General features: G+C 57.7%; 1 protein-coding gene across 1 annotated transcript in view; it reads right to left on the minus strand.

Moving 5' to 3' along the window:
• POMGNT1 (protein O-linked mannose N-acetylglucosaminyltransferase 1 (beta 1,2-)) overlaps positions 1–23,219 on the minus strand; it is a 131,746-nt gene that overhangs the window by 87,003 nt on the left and 21,524 nt on the right. Inside the window, exon 6 of the mRNA XM_077278903.1 lies at positions 20,740–20,853. Within this exon, the coding sequence (XP_077135018.1) occupies positions 20,740–20,853 (114 nt within the window). The remainder of the gene's footprint in view (positions 1–20,739; positions 20,854–23,219) is intronic.

The raw sequence follows: 23,219 nt of genomic DNA on the forward strand, positions 1-23,219 counted from the left end.
GCAGCCAGACGGGGGAGCGCTCATTTCATTGTATCAGTGGTGCAGCCTGGACGGGGTAGGGCTCATTTCATTGGATCAGTGGTGCAGCCAGGACGGGGGAGGGCTCATTTCATTGGATCAGTGGTGCAGCCTGGACAGGGGAGGGCTCATTTCATTAGATCAGTGGTGCAGCCAGGACGGGGGAGGGCTCATTTCATTGGATCAGTGGTGCAGCCAGGACGGGGGAGGGCTCATTTCATTAGATCAGTGGTGCAGCCGGGACGGGGGAGGGCTCATTTCATTGGATCAGTGGTGCAGCCAGGAGGGGGAGGGCTCATTTCATTAGATCAGTGGTGCAGCCAGGACGGGGGAGGGCTCATTTCATTGGATCAGTGGTGCAGCCAGGAGGGGGAGGGCTCATTTCATTGGATCAGTGGTGCAGCCAGGAGAGGGAGGGCTCATTTCATTGGATCAGTGGTGCAGCCAGGAGGGGGGAGGGCTCATTTCATTGGATCAGTGGTGCAGCCAGGACGGGGGAGGGCTCATTTCATTGTATAAGTGGTGCAGCCGGGACGGGAGAGGGCTCATTTCATTGGATCAGTGGTGCAGCCGGGACGGGAGAGGGCTCATTTCATTGGATCAGTGGTGCAGCCAGGAGGGGGAGGGCTCATTTCATTGGATCAGTGGTGCAGCCTGGACGGGGGAGGGCTCATTTCATTGGATCAGTGGTGCAGCCTGGACGGGGGAGGGCTCATTTCATTGGATCAGTGGTGCAGCCAGGAGGGGGAGGGCTCATTTCATTGTATCAGTGGTGCAGCCGGGACGGGGTAGGGCTCATTTCATTGGATCAGTGGTGCAGCCAGGAGGGGGGAGGGCTCATTTCATTGGATCAGTGGTGCAGCCAGGAGGGGAGAGGGCTCATTTCATTGGATCAGTGGTGCAGCCTGGACGGGGTAGGGCTCATTTCATTGGATCAGTGGTGCAGCCGGGACGGGGGAGGGCTCATTTCATTGGATCAGTGGTGCAGCCAGGAGGGGGGAGGGCTCATTTCATTGGATCAGTGGTGCAGCCAGGAGGGGGGAGGGCTCATTTCATTAGATAAGTGATGCAGCCAGACGGGGGAGCGCTCATTTCATTAGATCAGTGGTGCAGCCGGGACGGGGGAGGGCTCATTTCATTGGATCAGTGGTGCAGCCAGGAGGGGGGAGGGCTCATTTCATTAGATAAGTGATGCAGCCAGACGGGGGAGCGCTCATTTCATTAGATCAGTGGTGCAGCCGGGACGGGGGAGGGCTCATTTCATTAGATAAGTGGTGCAGCCAGGAGGGGAGAGGGCTCATTTCATTGGATCAGTGGTGCAGCCTGGACGGGGTAGGGCTCATTTCATTGGATCAGTGGTGCAGCCAGGAGGGGGGAGGGCTCATTTCATTGGATCAGTGGTGCAGCCAGGAGGGGGGAGGGCTCATTTCATTAGATAAGTGGTGCAGCCAGACGGGGGAGCGCTCATTTCATTGTATCAGTGGTGCAGCCGGGACGGGGGAGGGCTCATTTCATTGGATCAGTGGTGCAGCCAGGAGGGGGGAGGGCTTATTTCATTGGATCAGTGGTGCAGCCAGGAGGGGGGAGGGCTCATTTCATTGGATCAGTGGTGCAGCCAGGAGGGGGGAGGGCTCATTTCATTAGATAAGTGGTGCAGCCAGGACGGGGGAGGGCTCATTTCATTGGATCAGTGGTGCAGCCAGGAGGGCTCATTTCATTGTATCAGTGGTGCAGCCAGGAGAGGGAGGGCTCATTTCATTGGATCAGTGGTGCAGCCGGGACGGGGGAGGGCTCATTTCATTAGCTCAGTGGTGCAGCCGGGACGGGGGAGGGCTCATTTCATTGGATCAGTGGTGCAGCCTGGACGGGGGAGGGCTCATTTCATTGTATCAGTGGTGCAGCCAGGAGGGGGGAGGGCTCATTTCATTGGATCAGTGGTGCATCCGGGACGGGGGAGGGCTCATTTCATTAGCTCAGTGGTGCAGCCGGGACGGGGGAGGGCTCATTTCATTGGATCAGTGGTGCAGCCTGGACGGGGGAGGGCTCATTTCATTGTATCAGTGGTGCAGCCAGGAGGGGGGAGGGCTCATTTCATTGGATCAGTGGTGCAGCCAGGACGGGGGAGGGCTCATTTCATTAGCTCAGTGGTGCAGCCGGGACGGGGGAGGGCTCATTTCATTGGATCAGTGGTGCAGCCAGGAGGGGGAGGGCTCATTTCATTGGATCAGTGGTGCAGCCGGGACGGGGGAGGGCTCATTTCATTGGATCAGTGGTGCAGCCAGGAGGGGGAGGGCTCATTTCATTGGATCAGTGGTGCAGCCGGGACAGGGGAGGGCTCATTTCATTGGATCAGTGGTGCATCCGGGACGGGGGAGGGCTCATTTCATTGGATCAGTGGTGCAGCCGGGACGGGGGAGGGCTCATTTCATTGGTTCAGTGGTGCAGCCAGGACGGGGGAGGGCTCATTTCATTGGATCAGTGGTGCAGCCAGGACGGGGGAGGGCTCATTTCATTGGATCAGTGGTGCAGCCAGGACGGGGGAGGGCTCATTTCATTGGATCAGTGGTGCAGCCAGGAGGGGGAGGGCTCATTTCATTAGATCAGTGGTGCAGCCAGGACGGGGGAGGGCTCATTTCATTGGATCAGTGGTGCAGCCAGGAGGGGGAGGGCTCATTTCATTGGATCAGTGGTGCAGCCAGGAGAGGGAGGGCTCATTTCATTGGATCAGTGGTGCAGCCAGGAGGGGGGAGGGCTCATTTCATTGGATCAGTGGTGCAGCCAGGACGGGGGAGGGCTCATTTCATTGTATAAGTGGTGCAGCCGGGACGGGAGAGGGCTCATTTCATTGGATCAGTGGTGCATCCGGGACGGGGGAGGGCTCATTTCATTGGATCAGTGGTGCAGCCGGGACGGGGGAGGGCTCATTTCATTGGTTCAGTGGTGCAGCCAGGACGGGGGAGGGCTCATTTCATTGGATCAGTGGTGCAGCCGGGACAGGGGAGGGCTCATTTCATTGGATCAGTGGTGCAGCCAGGAGGGGGGAGGGCTCATTTCATTGGATAAGTGGTGCAGCCAGACGGGGGAGGGCTCATTTCATTGGATCAGTGGTGCATCCGGGACGGGGGAGGGCTCATTTCATTGGATCAGTGGTGCATCCGGGACGGGGGAGGGCTCATTTCATTGGATCAGTGGTGCAGCCGGGACGGGGGAGGGCTCATTTCATTGGATCAGTGGTGCAGCCAGGACGGGGGAGGGCTCATTTCATTGGTTCAGTGGTGCAGCCAGGACGGGGGAGGGCTCATTTCATTGGATCAGTGGTGCAGCCAGGACGGGGGAGGGCTCATTTCATTGGATCAGTGGTGCAGCCAGGACGGGGGAGGGCTCATTATATTGGATCAGTGGTGCAGCCAGGACGGGGGAGGGCACATTTCATTAGATCAGTGGTGCAGCCAGGACGGGGGAGGGCTCATTTCATTGGATCAGTGGTGCAGCCAGGAGGGGGAGGGCTCATTTCATTGGATCAGTGGTGCAGCCAGGACGGGGGAGGGCTCATTTCATTGGATCAGTGGTGCAGCCAGGACGGGGGAGGGCTCATTTCATTGGATCAGTGGTGCAGCCAGGAGGGGGAGGGCTCATTTCATTAGATCAGTGGTGCAGCCAGGACGGGGGAGGGCTCATTTCATTGGATCAGTGGTGCAGCCAGGAGGGGGAGGGCTCATTTCATTGGATCAGTGGTGCAGCCAGGAGAGGGAGGGCTCATTTCATTGGATCAGTGGTGCAGCCAGGACGGGGGAGGGCTCATTTCATTGGATCAGTGGTGCAGCCAGACGGGGGAGCGCTCATTTCATTGGATCAGTGGTGCAGCCAGGACGGGGTAGGGCTCATTTCATTGGATCAGTGGTGCATCCGGGACGGGGGAGGGCTCATTTCATTAGCTCAGTGGTGCAGCCGGGACAGGGGAGGGCTCATTTCATTGGATCAGTGGTGCAGCCGGGACGGGGGAGGGCTCATTTCATTGGTTCAGTGGTGCAGCCAGGACGGGGGAGGGCTCATTTCATTGGATCAGTGGTGCAGCCGGGACAGGGGAGGGCTCATTTCATTGGATCAGTGGTGCAGCCAGGAGGGGGGAGGGCTCATTTCATTAGATAAGTGGTGCAGCCAGACGGGGGAGGGCTCATTTCATTGGATCAGTGGTGCAGCCGGGACGGGGGAGGGCTCATTTCATTGGTTCAGTGGTGCAGCCAGGACGGGGGAGGGCTCATTTCATTAGATCAGTGCTGCAGCCGGGACGGGGGAGGGCTCATTTCATTGGATCAGTGGTGCAGCCAGGAGGGGGGAGGGCTCATTTCATTGGATCAGTGGTGCAGCCGGGACGGGAGAGGGCTCAATTCATTAGATCAGTGGTGCAGCCGGGACGGGGGAGGGCTCATTTCATTGGTTCAGTGGTGCAGCCAGGACGGGGGAGGGCTCATTTCATTGGATCAGTGGTGCAGCCAGGACGGGGGAGGGCTCATTTCATTGGATCAGTGGTGCAGCCAGGAGGGGGAGGGCTCATTTCATTAGATCAGTGCTGCAGCCGGAACGGGGGAGGGCTCATTTCATTGGATCAGTGGTGCAGCCAGGAGGGGGGAGGGCTCATTTCATTGGATCAGTGGTGCAGCCGGGACGGGAGAGGGCTCAATTCATTAGATCAGTGGTGCAGCCGGGACGGGGGAGGGCTCCTTTCATTGGATCAGTGGTGCAGCCAGGACGGGGGAGGGCTCATTTCATTGGATCAGTGGTGCAGCCAGGAGGGCTCATTTCATTGGATCAGTGGTGCAGCCAGGAGGGGGAGGGCTCAATTCATTAGATCAGTGGTGCAGCCGGGACGGGGGAGGGCTCATTTCATTGGATCAGTGGTGCAGCCGGGACGGGGGAGGGCACATTTCATTAGATCAGTGGTGCAGCCGGGAGGGGGGAGCGCTCATTTCATTGGATCAGTGGTGCAGCCAGGACGGGGGAGGGCTCATTTCATTAGATCAGTGGTGCAGCCGGGACGGGGGAGGGCTCATTTCATTGGATCAGTGGTGCAGCCAGGACGGGGGAGGGCTCATTTCATTAGATCAGTGGTGCAGCCGGGACGGGGGAAGGCTCATTTCATTGGATCAGTGGTGCAGCCAGGACGGGGGAGGGCTCATTTCATTGGATCAGTGGTGCAGCCGGGACGGGGGAGGGCTCAATTCATTAGATCAGTGGTGCAGCCTGGACGGGGGAGGGCTCATTTCATTGGATCAGTGGTGCAGCCGGGACGGGGGAGGGCTCATTTCATTGAATCAGTGGTGCAGCCAGGACGGGGGGAGGGCTCATTTCATTGGATCAGTGGTGCAGCCGGGACGGGGGAGGGCTCATTTCATTAGATCAGTGGTGCAGCCGGGACGGGGGAGGGCTCATTTCATTGGATCAGTGGTGCAGCCAGGACGGGGGAGGGCTCATTTCATTGGATCAGTGGTGCAGCCAGGAGGGCTCATTTCATTGGATCAGTGGTGCAGCCAGGAGGGGGAGGGCTCAATTCATTAGATCAGTGGTGCAGCCGGGACGGGGGAGGGCTCATTTCATTGGATCAGTGGTGCAGCCGGGACGGGGGAGGGCACATTTCATTAGATCAGTGGTGCAGCCGGGAGGGGGGAGCTCTCATTTCATTGGATCAGTGGTGCAGCCAGGACGGGGGAGGGCTCATTTCATTAGATCAGTGGTGCAGCCGGGACGGGGGAGGGCTCATTTCATTGGATCAGTGGTGCAGCCAGGAGGGGGAGGGCTCATTTCATTGGATCAGTGGTGCAGCCAGGAGGGAGAGGGCTCATTTCATTAGATCAGTGGTGCAGCCAGGAGGGGGGAGGGCTCATTTCATTGGATCAGTGGTGCAGCCAGGAGGGAGAGGGCTCATTTCATTGTATCAGTGGTGCAGCCGGGACGGGGGAGGGCTCATTTCATTGGATCAGTGGTGCAGCCGGGACGGGGGAGGGCTCATTTCATTGGATCAGTGGTGCAGCCAGGAGGGGGGAGGGCTCATTTCATTGGATCAGTGGTGCAGCCAGGACAGGGGAGGGCTCATTTCATTGGATCAGTGGTGCAGCCGGGACGGGGGAGGGCTCATTTCATTGGATCAGTGGTGCAGCCAGGAGGGGGGAGGGCTCATTTCATTGGATCAGTGGTGCAGCCAGGAGGGGGAGGGCTCATTTCATTGGATCAGTGGTGCAGCCGGGACGGGGGAGGGCTCATTTCATTGGATCAGTGGTGCAGCCAGGAGGGGGAGGGCTCATTTCATTGGATCAGTGGTGCAGCCAGGAGGGGGGAGGGCTCACTTCATTGGATCAGTGGTGCAGCCGGGACGGGGGAGGGCTCATTTCATTGGATCAGTGGTGCAGCCGGGACGGGGGAGGGCTCATTTCATTGGATCAGTGGTGCAGCCAGGAGGGGGAGGGCTCATTTCATTGGATCAGTGGTGCAGCCGGGACGGGGGAGGGCTCATTTCATTGGATTAGTGGTGCAGCCAGGACGGGGAGGGCTCATTTCATTGGATCAGTGGTGCAGCCAAAACGGGGAGGGCTCATTTCATTGGATCAGTGGTGCAGCCAGGACGGGGGAGGGCTCATTTCATTGGATCAGTGGTGCAGCCAGGACGGGGGAGGGCTCATTTCATTGGATCAGTGGTGCAGCCAGGACGGGGAGGGCTCATTTCATTGGATCAGTGGTGCAGCCAGGACGGGGAGGGCTCATTTCATTGGATCAGTGGTGCAGCCGGGACGGCGGAGGGCTCATTTCATTGGATCAGTGGTGCAGCCAGGAGGGGGAGGGCTCATTTCATTGGATCAGTGGTGCAGCCAGGACGGGGGAGGGCTCATTTCATTGGATCAGTGGTGCAGCCGGGACGGGGGAGGGCTCATTTCATTAGATCAGTGGTGCAGCCAGGACGGGGGAGGGCTCAATTCATTAGATCAGTGGTGCAGCCAGGAGGGGGGAGGGCTCATTTTATTGGATCAGTGGTGCAGCCAGGACGGGGGAGGGCTCATTTCATTGGATCAGTGGTGCAGCCGGGAGGGGGAGGGCTCATTTCATTGGATCAGTGGTGCAGCCGGGACAGGGGAGGGCTCATTTCATTGCATCAGTGGTGCAGCCAGGACGGGGGAGGGCTCATTTCATTGGATCAGTGGTGCAGCCAGGAGGGGGAGGGCTCATTTCATTGGATCAGTGGTGCAGCCAGGACGGGGGAGGGCTCATTTCATTGGATCAGTGGTGCAGCCAGGACGGGGGAGGGCTCATTTCATTGGATCAGTGGTGCAGCCTGGACAGGGGAGGGCTCATTTCATTAGATCAGTGGTGCAGCCAGGACGGGGGAGGGCTCATTTCATTGGATCAGTGGTGCAGCCAGGACGGGGGAGGGCTCATTTCATTGGATCAGTGGTGCAGCCTGGACAGGGGAGGGCTCATTTCATTAGATCAGTGGTGCAGCCAGGACGGGGGAGGGCTCATTTCATTGGATCAGTGGTGCAGCCAGGACGGGGGAGGGCTCATTTCATTGGATCAGTGGTGCAGCCAGGACGGGGGAGGGCTCATTTAATTGGATCAGTGGTGCAGCCTGGACAGGGGAGGGCTCATTTCATTAGATCAGTGGTGCAGCCAGGACGGGGGAGGGCTCATTTCATTGGATCGGTGGTGCAGCCAGGACGGGGGAGGGCTCATTTCATTGGATCAGTGGTGCAGCCTGGACAGGGGAGGGCTCATTTCATTAGATCAGTGGTGCAGCCAGGACGGGGGAGGGCTCATTTCATTGGATCAGTGGTGCAGCCAGGACGGGGGAGGGCTCATTTCATTGGATCAGTGGTGCAGCCTGGACAGGGGAGGGCTCATTTCATTAGATCAGTGGTGCAGGCAGGACGGGGGAGGGCTCATTTCATTGGATCAGTGGTGCAGCCAGGACGGGGGAGGGCTCATTTCATTGGATCAGTGGTGCAGCCAGGAGGGGGAGGGCTCATTTCATTAGATCAGTGGTGCAGCCAGGACGGGGGAGGGCTCATTTCATTGGATCAGTGGTGCAGCCAGGAGGGGGAGGGCTCATTTCATTGGATCAGTGGTGCAGCCAGGAGGGGGGAGGGCTCATTTCATTGTATCAGTGGTGCAGCCAGGAGGGGGAGGGCTCATTTCATTAGATCAATGGTGCAGCCAGGACGGGGGAGGGCTCATTTCATTGGATCAGTGGTGCAGCCAGGACGGGGGAGGGCTCATTTCATTGGATCAGTGGTGCAGCCTGGACAGGGGAGGGCTCATTTCATTAGATCAGTGGTGCAGCCAGGACGGGGGAGGGCTCATTTCATTGGATCAGTGGTGCAGCCAGGACGGGGGAGGGCTCATTTCATTAGATCAGTGGTGCAGCCGGGACGGGGGAGGGCTCATTTCATTGGATCAGTGGTGCAGCCAGGAGGGGGAGGGCTCATTTCATTAGATCAGTGGTGCAGCCAGGACGGGGGAGGGCTCATTTCATTGGATCAGTGGTGCAGCCAGGACGGGGGAGGGCTCATTTCATTGGATCAGTGGTGCAGCCTGGACAGGGGAGGGCTCATTTCATTAGATCAGTGGTGCAGCCAGGACGGGGGAGGGCTCATTTCATTGGATCAGTGGTGCAGCCAGGACGGGGGAGGGCTCATTTCATTAGATCAGTGGTGCAGCCGGGACGGGGGAGGGCTCATTTCATTGGATCAGTGGTGCAGCCAGGAGGGGGAGGGCTCATTTCATTAGATCAGTGGTGCAGCCAGGACGGGGGAGGGCTCATTTCATTGGATCAGTGGTGCAGCCAGGACGGGGGAGGGCTCATTTCATTAGATCAGTGGTGCAGCCGGGACGGGGGAGGGCTCATTTCATTGGATCAGTGGTGCAGCCAGGAGGGGGAGGGCTCATTTCATTAGATCAGTGGTGCAGCCAGGAGGGGGAGGGCTCATTTCATTGGATCAGTGGTGCAGCCAGGAGGGGGAGGGCTCATTTCATTGGATCAGTGGTGCAGCCAGGAGAGGGAGGGCTCATTTCATTGGATCAGTGGTGCAGCCAGGAGGGGGGAGGGCTCATTTAATTGGATCAGTGGTGCAGCCAGGAGGGGGGAGGGCTCATTTCATTGTATAAGTGGTGCAGCCGGGACGGGAGAGGGCTCATTTCATTGGATCAGTGGTGCAGCCGGGACGGGAGAGGGCTCATTTCATTGGATCAGTGGTGCAGCCAGGAGGGGGGAGGGCTCATTTCATTGGATCAGTGGTGCAGCCGGGACGGGGGAGGGCTCATTTCATTGTATAAGTGGTGCAGCCGGGACGGGAGAGGGCTCATTTCATTGGATCAGTGGTGCAGCCGGGACGGGAGAGGGCTCATTTCATTGGATCAGTGGTGCAGCCAGGAGGGGGAGGGCTCATTTCATTGGATCAGTGGTGCAGCCTGGACGGGGGAGGGCTCATTTCATTGGATCAGTGGTGCAGCCTGGACGGGGGAGGGCTCATTTCATTGGATCAGTGGTGCAGCCTGGACGGGGGAGGGCTCATTTCATTGGATCAGTGGTGCAGTCAGGAGGGGGAGGGCTCATTTCATTGTATCAGTGGTGCAGCCGGGACGGGGGAGGGCTCATTTCATTGGATCAGTGGTGCAGCCAGGAGGGGGGAGGGCTCATTTCATTAGATAAGTGGTGCAGCCAGACGGGGGAGCGCTCATTTCATTGTATCAGTGGTGCAGCCAGGAGGGGGGAGGGCTCATTTCATTGGATCAGTGGTGCAGCCAGACGGGGGAGCGCTCATTTCATTGTATCAGTGGTGCAGCCTGGACGGGGTAGGGCTCATTTCATTGGATCAGTGGTGCAGCCAGGACGGGGGAGGGCTCATTTCATTGGATCAGTGGTGCAGCCTGGACAGGGGAGGGCTCATTTCATTAGATCAGTGGTGCAGCCAGGACGGGGGAGGGCTCATTTCATTGGATCAGTGGTGCAGCCAGGACGGGGGAGGGCTCATTTCATTAGATCAGTGGTGCAGCCGGGACGGGGGAGGGCTCATTTCATTGGATCAGTGGTGCAGCCAGGAGGGGGAGGGCTCATTTCATTAGATCAGTGGTGCAGCCAGGACGGGGGAGGGCTCATTTCATTGGATCAGTGGTGCAGCCAGGAGGGGGAGGGCTCATTTCATTGGATCAGTGGTGCAGCCAGGAGAGGGAGGGCTCATTTCATTGGATCAGTGGTGCAGCCAGGAGGGGGAGGGCTCATTTCATTAGATCAGTGGTGCAGCCAGGAGGGGGGAGGGCTCATTTCATTGGATCAGTGGTGCAGCCAGGACGGGGGAGGGCTCATTTCATTGTATAAGTGGTGCAGCCGGGACGGGAGAGGGCTCATTTCATTGGATCAGTGGTGCAGCCGGGACGGGAGAGGGCTCATTTCATTGGATCAGTGGTGCAGCCAGGAGGGGGAGGGCTCATTTCATTGGATCAGTGGTGCAGCCTGGACGGGGGAGGGCTCATTTCATTGGATCAGTGGTGCAGCCTGGACGGGGGAGGGCTCATTTCATTGGATCAGTGGTGCAGCCTGGACGGGGGAGGGCTCATTTCATTGGATCAGTGGTGCAGCCAGGAGGGGGAGGGCTCATTTCATTGTATCAGTGGTGCAGCCGGGACGGGGTAGGGCTCATTTCATTGGATCAGTGGTGCAGCCAGGAGGGGGGAGGGCTCATTTCATTGGATCAGTGGTGCAGCCAGGAGGGGAGAGGGCTCATTTCATTGGATCAGTGGTGCAGCCTGGACGGGGTAGGGCTCATTTCATTGGATCAGTGGTGCAGCCGGGACGGGGGAGGGCTCATTTCATTGGATCAGTGGTGCAGCCAGGAGGGGGGAGGGCTCATTTCATTGGATCAGTGGTGCAGCCAGGAGGGGGGAGGGCTCATTTCATTAGATAAGTGGTGCAGCCAGACGGGGGAGCGCTCATTTCATTGTATCAGTGGTGCAGCCGGGACGGGGGAGGGCTCATTTCATTGGATCAGTGGTGCAGCCAGGAGGGGGGAGGGCTCATTTCATTGGATCAGTGGTGCAGCCAGGAGGGGGGAGGGCTCATTTCATTAGATCAGTGGTGCAGCCAGGAGGGGGGAGGGCTCATTTCATTAGATAAGTGATGCAGCCAGACGGGGGAGCGCTCATTTCATTAGATCAGTGGTGCAGCCGGGACGGGGGAGGGCTCATTTCATTGGATCAGTGGTGCAGCCTGGACAGGGGAGGGCTAATTTCATTAGATAAGTGGTGCAGCCAGGAGGGGAGAGGGCTCATTTCATTGGATCAGTGGTGCAGCCTGGACGGGGTAGGGCTCATTTCATTGGATCAGTGGTGCAGCCAGGAGGGGGGAGGGCTCATTTCATTGGATCAGTGGTGCAGCCAGGAGGGGGGAGGGCTCATTTCATTAGATAAGTGGTGCAGCCAGACGGGGGAGCGCTCATTTCATTGTATCAGTGGTGCAGCCGGGACGGGGGAGGGCTCATTTCATTGGATCAGTGGTGCAGCCAGGAGGGGGGAGGGCTTATTTCATTGGATCAGTGGTGCAGCCTGGACAGGGGAGGGCTAATTTCATTAGATAAGTGGTGCAGCCAGGAGGGGAGAGGGCTCATTTCATTGGATCAGTGGTGCAGCCTGGACGGGGTAGGGCTCATTTCATTGGATCAGTGGTGCAGCCAGGAGGGGGGAGGGCTCATTTCATTGGATCAGTGGTGCAGCCAGGAGGGGGGAGGGCTCATTTCATTAGATAAGTGGTGCAGCCAGACGGGGGAGCGCTCATTTCATTGTATCAGTGGTGCAGCCGGGACGGGGGAGGGCTCATTTCATTGGATCAGTGGTGCAGCCAGGACGGGGGAGGGCTCATTTCATTGGATCAGTGGTGCAGCCAGGAGGGGGGAGGGCTCATTTCATTGGATCAGTGGTGCAGCCAGGAGGGGGGAGGGCTCATTTCATTGGATCAGTGGTGCAGCCAGGACGGGGGAGGGCTCATTTCATTGGATCAGTGGTGCAGCCAGGACGGGGGAGGGCTCATTTCATTAGATAAGTGGTGCAGCCAGACGGGGGAGCGCTCATTTCATTGTATCAGTGGTGCAGCCGGGACGGGGGAGGGCTCATTTCATTGGATCAGTGGTGCAGCCAGGAGGGGGAGGGCTCATTTCATTGTATCAGTGGTGCAGCCAGAAGAGGGAGGGCTCATTTCATTGGATCAGTGGTGCAGCCAGGAGGGGGAGGGCTCATTTCATTGTATCAGTGGTGCAGCCAGAAGAGGGAGGGCTCATTTCATTGGATCAGTGGTGCAGCCAGGAGGGGGGAGGGCTCATTTCATTGGATCAGTGGTGCAGCCAGGAGGGGGGAGGGCTCATTTCATTAGATAAGTGGTGCAGCCAGACGGGGGAGCGCTCATTTCATTGTATCAGTGGTGCAGCCGGGACGGGGGAGGGCTCATTTCATTGGATCAGTGGTGCAGCCAGGACGGGGGAGGGCTCATTTCATTGGATCAGTGGTGCAGCCAGGAGGGGGGAGGGCTCATTTCATTGGATCAGTGGTGCAGCCAGGAGGGGGGAGGGCTCATTTCATTGGATCAGTGGTGCAGCCAGGACGGGGGAGGGCTCATTTCATTGGATCAGTGGTGCAGCCAGGACGGGGGAGGGCTCATTTCATTGGATCAGTGGTGCAGCCAGGAGGGGGGAGGGCTCATTTCATTAGATAAGTGGTGCAGCCAGACGGGGGAGCGCTCATTTCATTGTATCAGTGGTGCAGCCGGGACGGGGGAGGGCTCATTTCATTGGATCAGTGGTGCAGCCAGGAGGGGGAGGGCTCATTTCATTGTATCAGTGGTGCAGCCAGAAGAGGGAGGGCTCATTTCATTGGATCAGTGGTGCAGCCAGGAGGGGTAGGGCTCATTTCATTGGATCAGTGGTGCATCCGGGACGGGGGAGGGCTCATTTCATTAGCTCAGTGGTGCAGCCGGGACGGGGTAGGGCTCATTTCATTGGATCAGTGGTGCATCCGGGACGGGGGAGGGCTCATTTCATTAGCTCAGTGGTGCAGCCGGGACGGGGGAGGGCTCATTTCATTGGATCAGTGGTGCAGCCAGGACGGGGGAGCGCTCATTTCATTGTATCAGTGGTGCAGCCAGGAGGGGGGAGGGCTCATTTCATTGGATCAGTGGTGCAGCCAGGACGGGGGAGGGCTCATTTCATTAGCTCAGTGGTGCAGCCGGGACGGGGGAGGGCTCATTTCATTGGATCAGTGGTGCAGCCAGGAGGGGGAGGGCTCATTTCATTGGATCAGTGGTGCAGCCGGGACGGGGGAGGGCTCATTTCATTGGATCAGTGGTGCAGCCAGGAGGGGGAGGGCTCATTTCATTGGATCAGTGGTGCAGCCGGGACAGGGGAGGGCTCATTTCATTGGATCAGTGGTGCATCCGGGACGGGGGAGGGCTCATTTCATTGGATCAGTGGTGCAGCCGGGACGGGGGAGGGCTCATTTCATTGGTTCAGTGGTGCAGCCAGGACGGGGGAGGGCTCATTTCATTGGATCAGTGGTGCAGCCAGGACGGGGGAGGGCTCATTTCATTGGATCAGTGGTGCAGCCAGGACGGGGGAGGGCTCATTTCATTGGATCAGTGGTGCAGCCAGGAGGGGGAGGGCTCATTTCATTAGATCAGTGGTGCAGCCAGGACGGGGGAGGGCTCATTTCATTGGATCAGTGGTGCAGCCAGGAGGGGGAGGGCTCATTTCATTGGATCAGTGGTGCAGCCAGGAGAGGGAGGGCTCATTTCATTGGATCAGTGGTGCAGCCAGGAGGGGGGAGGGCTCATTTCATTGGATCAGTGGTGCAGCCAGGACGGGGGAGGGCTCATTTCATTGTATAAGTGGTGCAGCCAGGACGGGAGAGGGCTCATTTCATTGGATCAGTGGTGCATCCGGGACGGGGGAGGGCTCATTTCATTGGATCAGTGGTGCAGCCGGGACGGGGGAGGGCTCATTTCATTGGTTCAGTGGTGCAGCCAGGACGGGGGAGGGCTCATTTCATTGGATCAGTGGTGCAGCCGGGACAGGGGAGGGCTCATTTCATTGGATCAGTGGTGCAGCCAGGAGGGGGGAGGGCTCATTTCATTGGATCAGTGGTGCAGCCAGGAGGGGGAGGGCTCATTTCATTGGATCAGTGGTGCAGCCGGGACAGGGGAGGGCTCATTTCATTGGATCAGTGGTGCATCCGGGACGGGGGAGGGCTCATTTCATTGGATCAGTGGTGCAGCCGGGACGGGGGGGGGCTCATTTCATTGGTTCAGTGGTGCAGCCAGGACGGGGGAGGGCTCATTTCATTGGATCAGTGGTGCAGCCAGGACGGGGGAGGGCTCATTTCATTGGATCAGTGGTGCAGCCAGGACGGGGGAGGGCTCATTTCATTGGATCAGTGGTGCAGCCAGGAGGGGGAGGGCTCATTTCATTAGATCAGTGGTGCAGCCAGGACGGGGGAGGGCTCATTTCATTGGATCAGTGGTGCAGCCAGGAGGGGGAGGGCTCATTTCATTGGATCAGTGGTGCAGCCAGGAGGGGGGAGGGCTCATTTCATTGGATCAGTGGTGCAGCCAGGACGGGGGAGGGCTCATTTCATTGTATAAGTGGTGCAGCCGGGACGGGAGAGGGCTCATTTCATTGGATCAGTGGTGCAGCCAGGAGGGGGGAGGGCTCATTTCATTGGATCAGTGGTGCAGCCAGGACGGGGGAGGGCTCATTTCATTGTATAAGTGGTGCAGCCAGGACGGGGGAGGGCTCATTTCATTGGATCAGTGGTGCAGCCGGGACGGGGGAGGGCTCATTTCATTGGTTCAGTGGTGCAGCCAGGACGGGGGAGGGCTCATTTCATTGGATCAGTGGTGCAGCCGGGACAGGGGAGGGCTCATTTCATTGGATCAGTGGTGCAGCCAGGAGGGGGGAGGGCTCATTTCATTGGATAAGTGGTGCAGCCAGACGGGGGAGGGCTCATTTCATTGGATCAGTGGTGCATCCGGGACGGGGGAGGGCTCATTTCATTGGATCAGTGGTGCAGCCGGGACGGGGGAGGGCTCATTTCATTGGTTCAGTGGTGCAGCCAGGACGGGGGAGGGCTCATTTCATTGGATCAGTGGTGCAGCCAGGACGGGGGAGGGCTCATTTCATTGGATCAGTGGTGCAGCCAGGACGGGGGAGGGCTCATTATTTTGGATCAGTGGTGCAGCCAGGAGGGGGAGGGCTCATTTCATTAGATCAGTGGTGCAGCCAGGACGGGGGAGGGCTCATTTCATTGGATCAGTGGTGCAGCCAGGAGGGGGAGGGCTCATTTCATTGGATCAGTGGTGCAGCCAGGACGGGGGAGGGCTCATTTCATTGGATCAGTGGTGCAGCCAGGACGGGGGAGGGCTCATTTCATTGGATCAGTGGTGCAGCCAGGAGGGGGAGGGCTCATTTCATTAGATCAGTGGTGCAGCCAGGACGGGGGAGGGCTCATTTCATTGGATCAGTGGTGCAGCCAGGAGGGGGAGGGCTCATTTCATTGGATCAGTGGTGCAGCCAGGAGAGGGAGGGCTCATTTCATTGGATCAGTGGTGCAGCCAGGACGGGGGAGGGCTCATTTCATTGGATCAGTGGTGCAGCCAGACGGGGGAGCGCTCATTTCATTGGATCAGTGGTGCAGCCAGGACGGGGTAGGGCTCATTTCATTGGATCAGTGGTGCATCCGGGACGGGGGAGGGCTCATTTCATTAGCTCAGTGGTGCAGCCGGGACAGGGGAGGGCTCATTTCATTGGATCAGTGGTGCAGCCGGGACGGGGGAGGGCTCATTTCATTGGTTCAGTGGTGCAGCCAGGACGGGGGAGGGCTCATTTCATTGGATCAGTGGTGCAGCCGGGACAGGGGAGGGCTCATTTCATTGGATCAGTGGTGCAGCCAGGAGGGGGGAGGGCTCATTTCATTAGATAAGTGGTGCAGCCAGACGGGGGAGGGCTCATTTCATTGGATCAGTGGTGCAGCCGGGACGGGGGAGGGCTCATTTCATTGGTTCAGTGGTGCAGCCAGGACGGGGGAGGGCTCATTTCATTAGATCAGTGCTGCAGCCGGGACGGGGGAGGGCTCATTTCATTGGATCAGTGGTGCAGCCAGGAGGGGGGAGGGCTCATTTCATTGGATCAGTGGTGCAGCCGGGACGGGAGAGGGCTCAATTCATTAGATCAGTGGTGCAGCCGGGACGGGGGAGGGCTCATTTCATTGGTTCAGTGGTGCAGCCAGGACGGGGGAGGGCTCATTTCATTGGATCAGTGGTGCAGCCAGGACGGGGGAGGGCTCATTTCATTGGATCAGTGGTGCAGCCAGGAGGGGGAGGGCTCATTTCATTAGATCAGTGCTGCAGCCGGGACGGGGGAGGGCTCATTTCATTGGATCAGTGGTGCAGCCAGGAGGGGGGAGGGCTCATTTCATTGGATCAGTGGTGCAGCCGGGACGGGAGAGGGCTCAATTCATTAGATCAGTGGTGCAGCCGGGACGGGGGAGGGCTCATTTAATTGGATCAGTGGTGCAGCCAGGACGGGGGAGGGCTCATTTCATTGGATCAGTGGTGCAGCCAGGAGGGCTCATTTCATTGGATCAGTGGTGCAGCCAGGAGGGGGAGGGCTCAATTCATTAGATCAGTGGTGCAGCCGGGACGGGGGAGGGCTCATTTCATTGGATCAGTGGTGCAGCCGGGACGGGGGAGGGCACATTTCATTAGATCAGTGGTGCAGCCGGGACGGGGGAGGGCTCATTTCATTGGATCAGTGGTGCAGCCAGGACGGGGGAGGGCTCATTTCATTAGATCAGTGGTGCAGCCGGGACGGGGGAGGGCTCATTTCATTGGATCAGTGGTGCAGCCAGGACGGGGGAGGGCTCATTTCATTAGATCAGTGGTGCAGCCGGGACGGGGGAAGGCTCATTTCATTGGATCAGTGGTGCAGCCAGGACGGGGGAGGGCTCATTTCATTGGATCAGTGGTGCAGCCGGGACGGGGGAGGGCTCAATTCATTAGATCAGTGGTGCAGCCTGGACGGGGGAGGGCTCATTTCATTGGATCAGTGGTGCAGCCGGGACGGGGGAGGGCTCATTTCATTGAATCAGTGGTGCAGCCAGGACGGGGGGAGGGCTCATTTCATTGGATCAGTGGTGCAGCCGGGACGGGGGAGGGCTCATTTCATTAGATCAGTGGTGCAGCCGGGACGGGGGAGGGCTCATTTCATTGGATCAGTGGTGCAGCCAGGACGGGGGAGGGCTCATTTCATTGGATCAGTGGTGCAGCCAGGAGGGCTCATTTCATTGGATCAGTGGTGCAGCCAGGAGGGGGAGGGCTCAATTCATTAGATCAGTGGTGCAGCCGGGACGGGGGAGGGCTCATTTCATTGGATCAGTGGTGCAGCCGGGACGGGGGAGGGCACATTTCATTAGATCAGTGGTGCAGCCAGGACGGGGGAGGGCTCATTTCATTAGATCAGTGGTGCAGCCGGGACGGGGGAGGGCTCATTTCATTGGATCAGTGGTGCAGCCAGGACAGGGGAGGGCTCATTTCATTGGATCAGTGGTGCAGCCAGGAGGGCTCATTTCATTGGATCAGTGGTGCAGCCAGGAGGGGGAGGGCTCAATTCATTAGATCAGTGGTGCAGCCGGGACGGGGGAGGGCTCATTTCATTGGATCAGTGGTGCAGCCGGGACGGGGGAGGGCACATTTCATTAGATCAGTGGTGCAGCCGGGAGGGGGGAGCTCTCATTTCATTGGATCAGTGGTGCAGCCAGGACGGGGGAGGGCTCATTTCATTAGATCAGTGGTGCAGCCGGGACGGGGGAGGGCTCATTTCATTGGATCAGTGGTGCAGCCAGGACGGGGGAGGGCTCATTTCATTAGATCAGTGGTGCAGCCGGGACGGGGGAAGGCTCATTTCATTGGATCAGTGGTGCAGCCAGGACGGGGGAGGGCTCATTTCATTGGATCAGTGGTGCAGCCGGGACGGGGGAGGGCTCAATTCATTAGATCAGTGGTGCAGCCTGGACGGGGGAGGGCTCATTTCATTGGATCAGTGGTGCAGCCGGGACGGGGGAGGGCTCATTTCATTGGATCAGTGGTGCAGCCAGGAGGGGGGAGGGCTCATTTCATTAGATAAGTGGTGCAGCCAGACGGGGGAAGGCTCATTTCATTGGATCAGTGGTGCAGCCAGGACGGGGGAGGGCTCATTTCATTAGATCAGTGGTGCAGCCGGGACGGGGGAAGGCTCATTTCATTGGATCAGTGGTGCATCCGGGACGGGGGAGGGCTCATTTCATTGGATCAGTGGTGCAGCCGGGACGGGGGAGGGCTCATTTCATTGGTTCAGTGGTGCAGCCAGGACGGGGGAGGGCTCATTTCATTGGATCAGTGGTGCAGCCAGGAGGGGGAGGGCTCAATTCATTAGATCAGTGGTGCAGCCTGGACGGGGGAGGGCTCATTTCATTGGACCAGTGGTGCAGCCGGGACGGGGGAGCGCTCATTTCATTAGATCAGTGGTGCAGCCGGGACGGGGGAGGGCTCATTTCATTAGATCAGTGGTGCAGCCAGGACGGGGGAGGGCTCATTTCATTGTATCAGTGGTGCAGCCAGGAGGGGGAGGGCTCATTTCATTAGATCAGTGGTGCAGCCTGGACGGGGGAGGGCTCATTTCATTGGATCAGTGGTGCAGCCAGGAGGGGGAGGGCTCATTTCATTAGATCAGTGGTGCAGCCTGGACGGGGGAGGGCTCATTTCATTGGATCAGTGGTGCAGCCGGGACGGGGGAGGGCTCATTTCATTGGATCAGTGGTGCAGCCAGGAGGGGGAGGGCTCATTTCATTAGATCAGTGGTGCAGCCTGGACGGGGGAGGGCTCATTTCATTGGATCAGTGGTGCAGCCGGGACGGGGGAGGGCTCATTTCATTGGATCAGTGGTGCAGCCAGGAGGGGGAGGGCTCATTTCATTAGAGCAGTGGTGCAGCCAGGAGGGGGAGGGCTCATTTCATTGTATCAGTGGTGCAGCCGGGACGGGGGAGGGCTCTTTTCATTGGATCAGTGGTGCAGCCAGGAGGGGGAGGGCTCATTTCATTAGAGCAGTGGTGCAGCCAGGAGGGGGGAGGGCTCAATTCATTAGATCAGTGGTGCAGCCAGGACGGGGGAGCGCTCATTTCATTGGATCAGTGGTGCAGCCAGGAGGGGGAGGGCTCATTTCATTGGATCAGTGGTGCAGCCAGGAGGGGGGAGGGCTCATTTCATTGGATCAGTGGTGCAGCCGGGACGGGGGAGGGCTCATTTCATTGGATTAGTGGTGCAGCCAGGAGGGCTCATTTCATTGGATCAGTGGTGCAGCCAGGAGGGGGGAGGGCTCATTTCATTGGATCAGTGGTGCAGCCAGGACGGGGGAGGGCTCATTTCATTAGATCAGTGGTGCAGCCAGGAGGGCTCATTTCATTGGATCAGTGGTGCAGCCAGGACGGGGGAGCGCTCATTTCATTGGATCAGTGGTGCAGCCAGGAGGGGGAGGGCTCATTTCATTGGATCAGTGGTGCAGCCAGGAGGGGGGAGGGCTCATTTCATTGGATCAGTGGTGCAGCCAGGACAGGGGAGGGCTCATTTCATTGGATCAGTGGTGCAGCCAGGAGGGGGGAGGGCTCATTTCATTGGATCAGTGGTGCAGCCGGGACGGGGGAGGGCTCATTTCATTGGATCAGTGGTGCAGCCGGGACGGGGGAGGGCTCATTTCATTAGATCAGTGGTGCAGCCGGGACGGGGGAGGGCTCATTTCATTGGATCAGTGGTGCAGCCAGGAGGGGGGAGGGCTCATTTCATTGGATCAGTGGTGCAGCCGGGACGGGGGAGGGCTCATTTCATTGGATCAGTGGTGCAGCCGGGACGGGGGAGGGCTCATTTCATTGGATCAGTGGTGCAGCCGGGACGGGGGAGGGCTCATTTCATTAGATCAGTGGTGCAGCCGGGACGGGGAAGGCTCATTTCATTGGATCAGTGGTGCAGCCAGGACGGGGGAGGGCTCATTTCATTGGATCAGTGGTGCAGCCAGGACGAGGGAGGGCTCATTTCATTGGATCAGTGGTGCAGCCGGGACGGGGGAGGGCTCATTTCATTGGTTCAGTGGTGCAGCCGGGACGGGGGAGGGCTCATTTCATTAGATCAGTGGTGCAGCCGGGACGGGGGAGGGCTCAATTCATTGGATCAGTGGTGCAGCCGGGACGGGGAAGGCTCATTTCATTGGATCAGTGGTGCAGCCGGGACGGGGAAGGCTCATTTCATTGGATCAGTGGTGCAGCCGGGACAGGGGAGGGCTCATATCATTGGATCAGTGGTGCAGCCGGGACGGGGGAGGGCTCATTTCATTGGATCAGTGGTGCAGCCAGGACGGGGGAGGGCTCATTTCATTGGATCAGTGCTGCAGCCGGGACGGGGGAGGGCTCATTTCATTGGATCAGTGGTGCAGCCAGGAGGGGGGAGGGCTCATTTCATTGGATCAGTGGTGCAGCCAGGAGGGGGGAGGGCTCATTTTATTGGATCAGTGGTGCAGCCAGGACGGGGGAGGGCTCATTTCATTGGATCAGTGGTGCAGCCGGGACAGAAGCTCTCGGCCATGTATGAGCAGCAGGACAGTAGAAAACTCAGAAAATCACCTTGACTGTAAAGATGAGAATACGACCCCGGGCGACCATGTTAAGAAACAGGACCATGGCCTCATCCTCGTGTGGGGAGTACGTGTCGAACACCCTCTTAGCCATAACGTGGCCCTGTGGACAGAACAGTAAATTACTGTGTGCGAGGGCCCCGCAGCGCCACCAGTCACATGGGTGCACTAGAGCTGGAGTGACGGGCTACTGTCTGGAGAATCAGCGAGGCTTACCCCGTATATGAAGGCAGAGCGGATCAGCACAGGCTCCTCCCACCACTATGGCGCTATACACTAATGAGCACTAATCTACTATACAATTGTCTAAGGGTCACTTCCGTCTGTCTGTCCTTCTGTCTGTCATGGATATTCAGTGGTCGCGGCCTCTGTCTGTCATGGAATCCAAGTCGCTGATTGGTCGTGGCAAAACGCCCACGACCATTGCCACAACCAATCAGCGACGCGCACAGTCCGGAAGAAAATGGCCGCTCCTTACTCCCCGCACTCAGTGCCCGGCGCCCACATACACCCCTCCGGTCACCGCTCACACAGGGTTAATGCCGGCGGTAACGGACCGCATTATGCCCCGGGTAACGCACTCCGTTACCGCCGCTATTAACCCTGTGTGACCAAGTTTTTACTATTGACGCAGCCTATGCAGCATAAATAGTAAAAACATCTAATGTTAAAAATAATAATAATAAAAAAAGATTATATACTCACCTACGCCGCCTTTCCCGCTCCTCGCGATGCAACCGGCACGTTCCGGTGGCAAGGATGGTCTGGTAGAAGGACCTGCCATGACGTCACGGTCATGTGACCACGACACGGTCATGTGACCACGACGTCATCACACTCTGGGACCGGAAGCTGCCGCCTGCACCGCGCACAGGCGACAGAGCTACAACGCCCCTGCGGAAGGTGAGTATATGTTTATTTTTTATTTTTTTAACCTGTGTCATACATGGCTGGGCAATATACTACGTGACCCTGTGCTGTATACTACGTGGCTGGGCAATATACTACGTGACCCTGTGCTGTATACTACATGGCTGGGCAATATACTACGTGACCCTGTGCTGTATACTACGTGGCTGGGCAATATGCGTCACTGCAGCGCACGCGTCCGGGCGCAGAGGACGCAGCAAGTTGCATTTTTGCTGCGTCCAAAATCAACCAAAAAAAGGACGCATGCGGCGCAAAACGCAGCGTTGTGCATGCGTTTTGCTGCGTTGTTTGCGTTGTGCGTTGCGTCGCCGACGCTGCGGCGCACAACACAAATGTGAACGTAGCCTAACTGAGCAATATACTACGTGGCTGGGCAATATACTAGGTCACTGGGCAATATACTACGTGGCTGGGCAATATACTACGTGGCTGGGCAATATACTACGTCGCTGGACAATATACTACGTGGCTGGGCAATATACTACGTGGCTGGGCAATATACTACGTCGCTGGGCAATATACTACGTGGCTGGGCAATATACTACGTAACTGGGCAATATACTACGTGGCTGGGCAATATACTACGTGGCTGGGCAATATACTACGTGGCTGGGCAATATACTACGTGGCTGGGCAATATACTACGTAACTGGGCAATATACTAGGTCACTGGGCAATATACTACGTGGCTGGGCAATATACTACGTGGCTGGGCAATATACTACGTGGCTGGGCAATATACTACGTAACTGGGAAATATACTAGGTCACTGGGCAATATACTACGTCGCTGGGCAATATACTACGTGACTGGGCAATATACTACGTGGCTGGGCAATATACTAAGTCGCTGGACAATATACTACGTCACTGGGCAATATACTACGTCGCTGGGCAATATACTACGTGGCTGGGCAATATACTACGTGCCTGTGCAATATACTACGTGGCTGGGCAATATACTACGTAACTAGGCAATATACTACATGGCTGGGCAATATACTACATGGCTGGGCAATATACTACGTAACTGGGCAATATACTACGTGGCTGGGCAATATACTACGTCACTGGGCAATATACTACGTAACTGGGCAATATACTACGTAACTGGGCAATATACTCCATGCTGGGCAATATACTACGTCACTGGGCAATATACTACGTCACTGGGCAATATACTACGTGGCTGGGCAATATACTACGTGGCTGGGCAATATACTACATCGCTGGGCAATATACTACATCGCTGGGCAATATACTACATCGCTGGGCAATATACTACGTGGCTGGGCAATATACTACGTGGCTGGGCAATATACTACGTCGCTGGGCAATATACTACGTCACTGGGCAATATACTATGTGACTGGGCAATATACTACATGGCTGGGCAATATACTACGTCACTGGGCAATATACTACATGGCTGGGCAATATACTACGTCACTGGGCAATATACTACATGGCTGGGCAATATACTACGTCACTGGGCAATATACTACGTCACTGGGCAATATACTACATGGCTGGGCAATAT

This window comes from Ranitomeya variabilis, chromosome 8 (genome assembly GCF_051348905.1).
Source record: "Ranitomeya variabilis isolate aRanVar5 chromosome 8, aRanVar5.hap1, whole genome shotgun sequence".
NCBI classification, from domain to species: Eukaryota; Metazoa; Chordata; class Amphibia; order Anura; family Dendrobatidae; genus Ranitomeya; species Ranitomeya variabilis.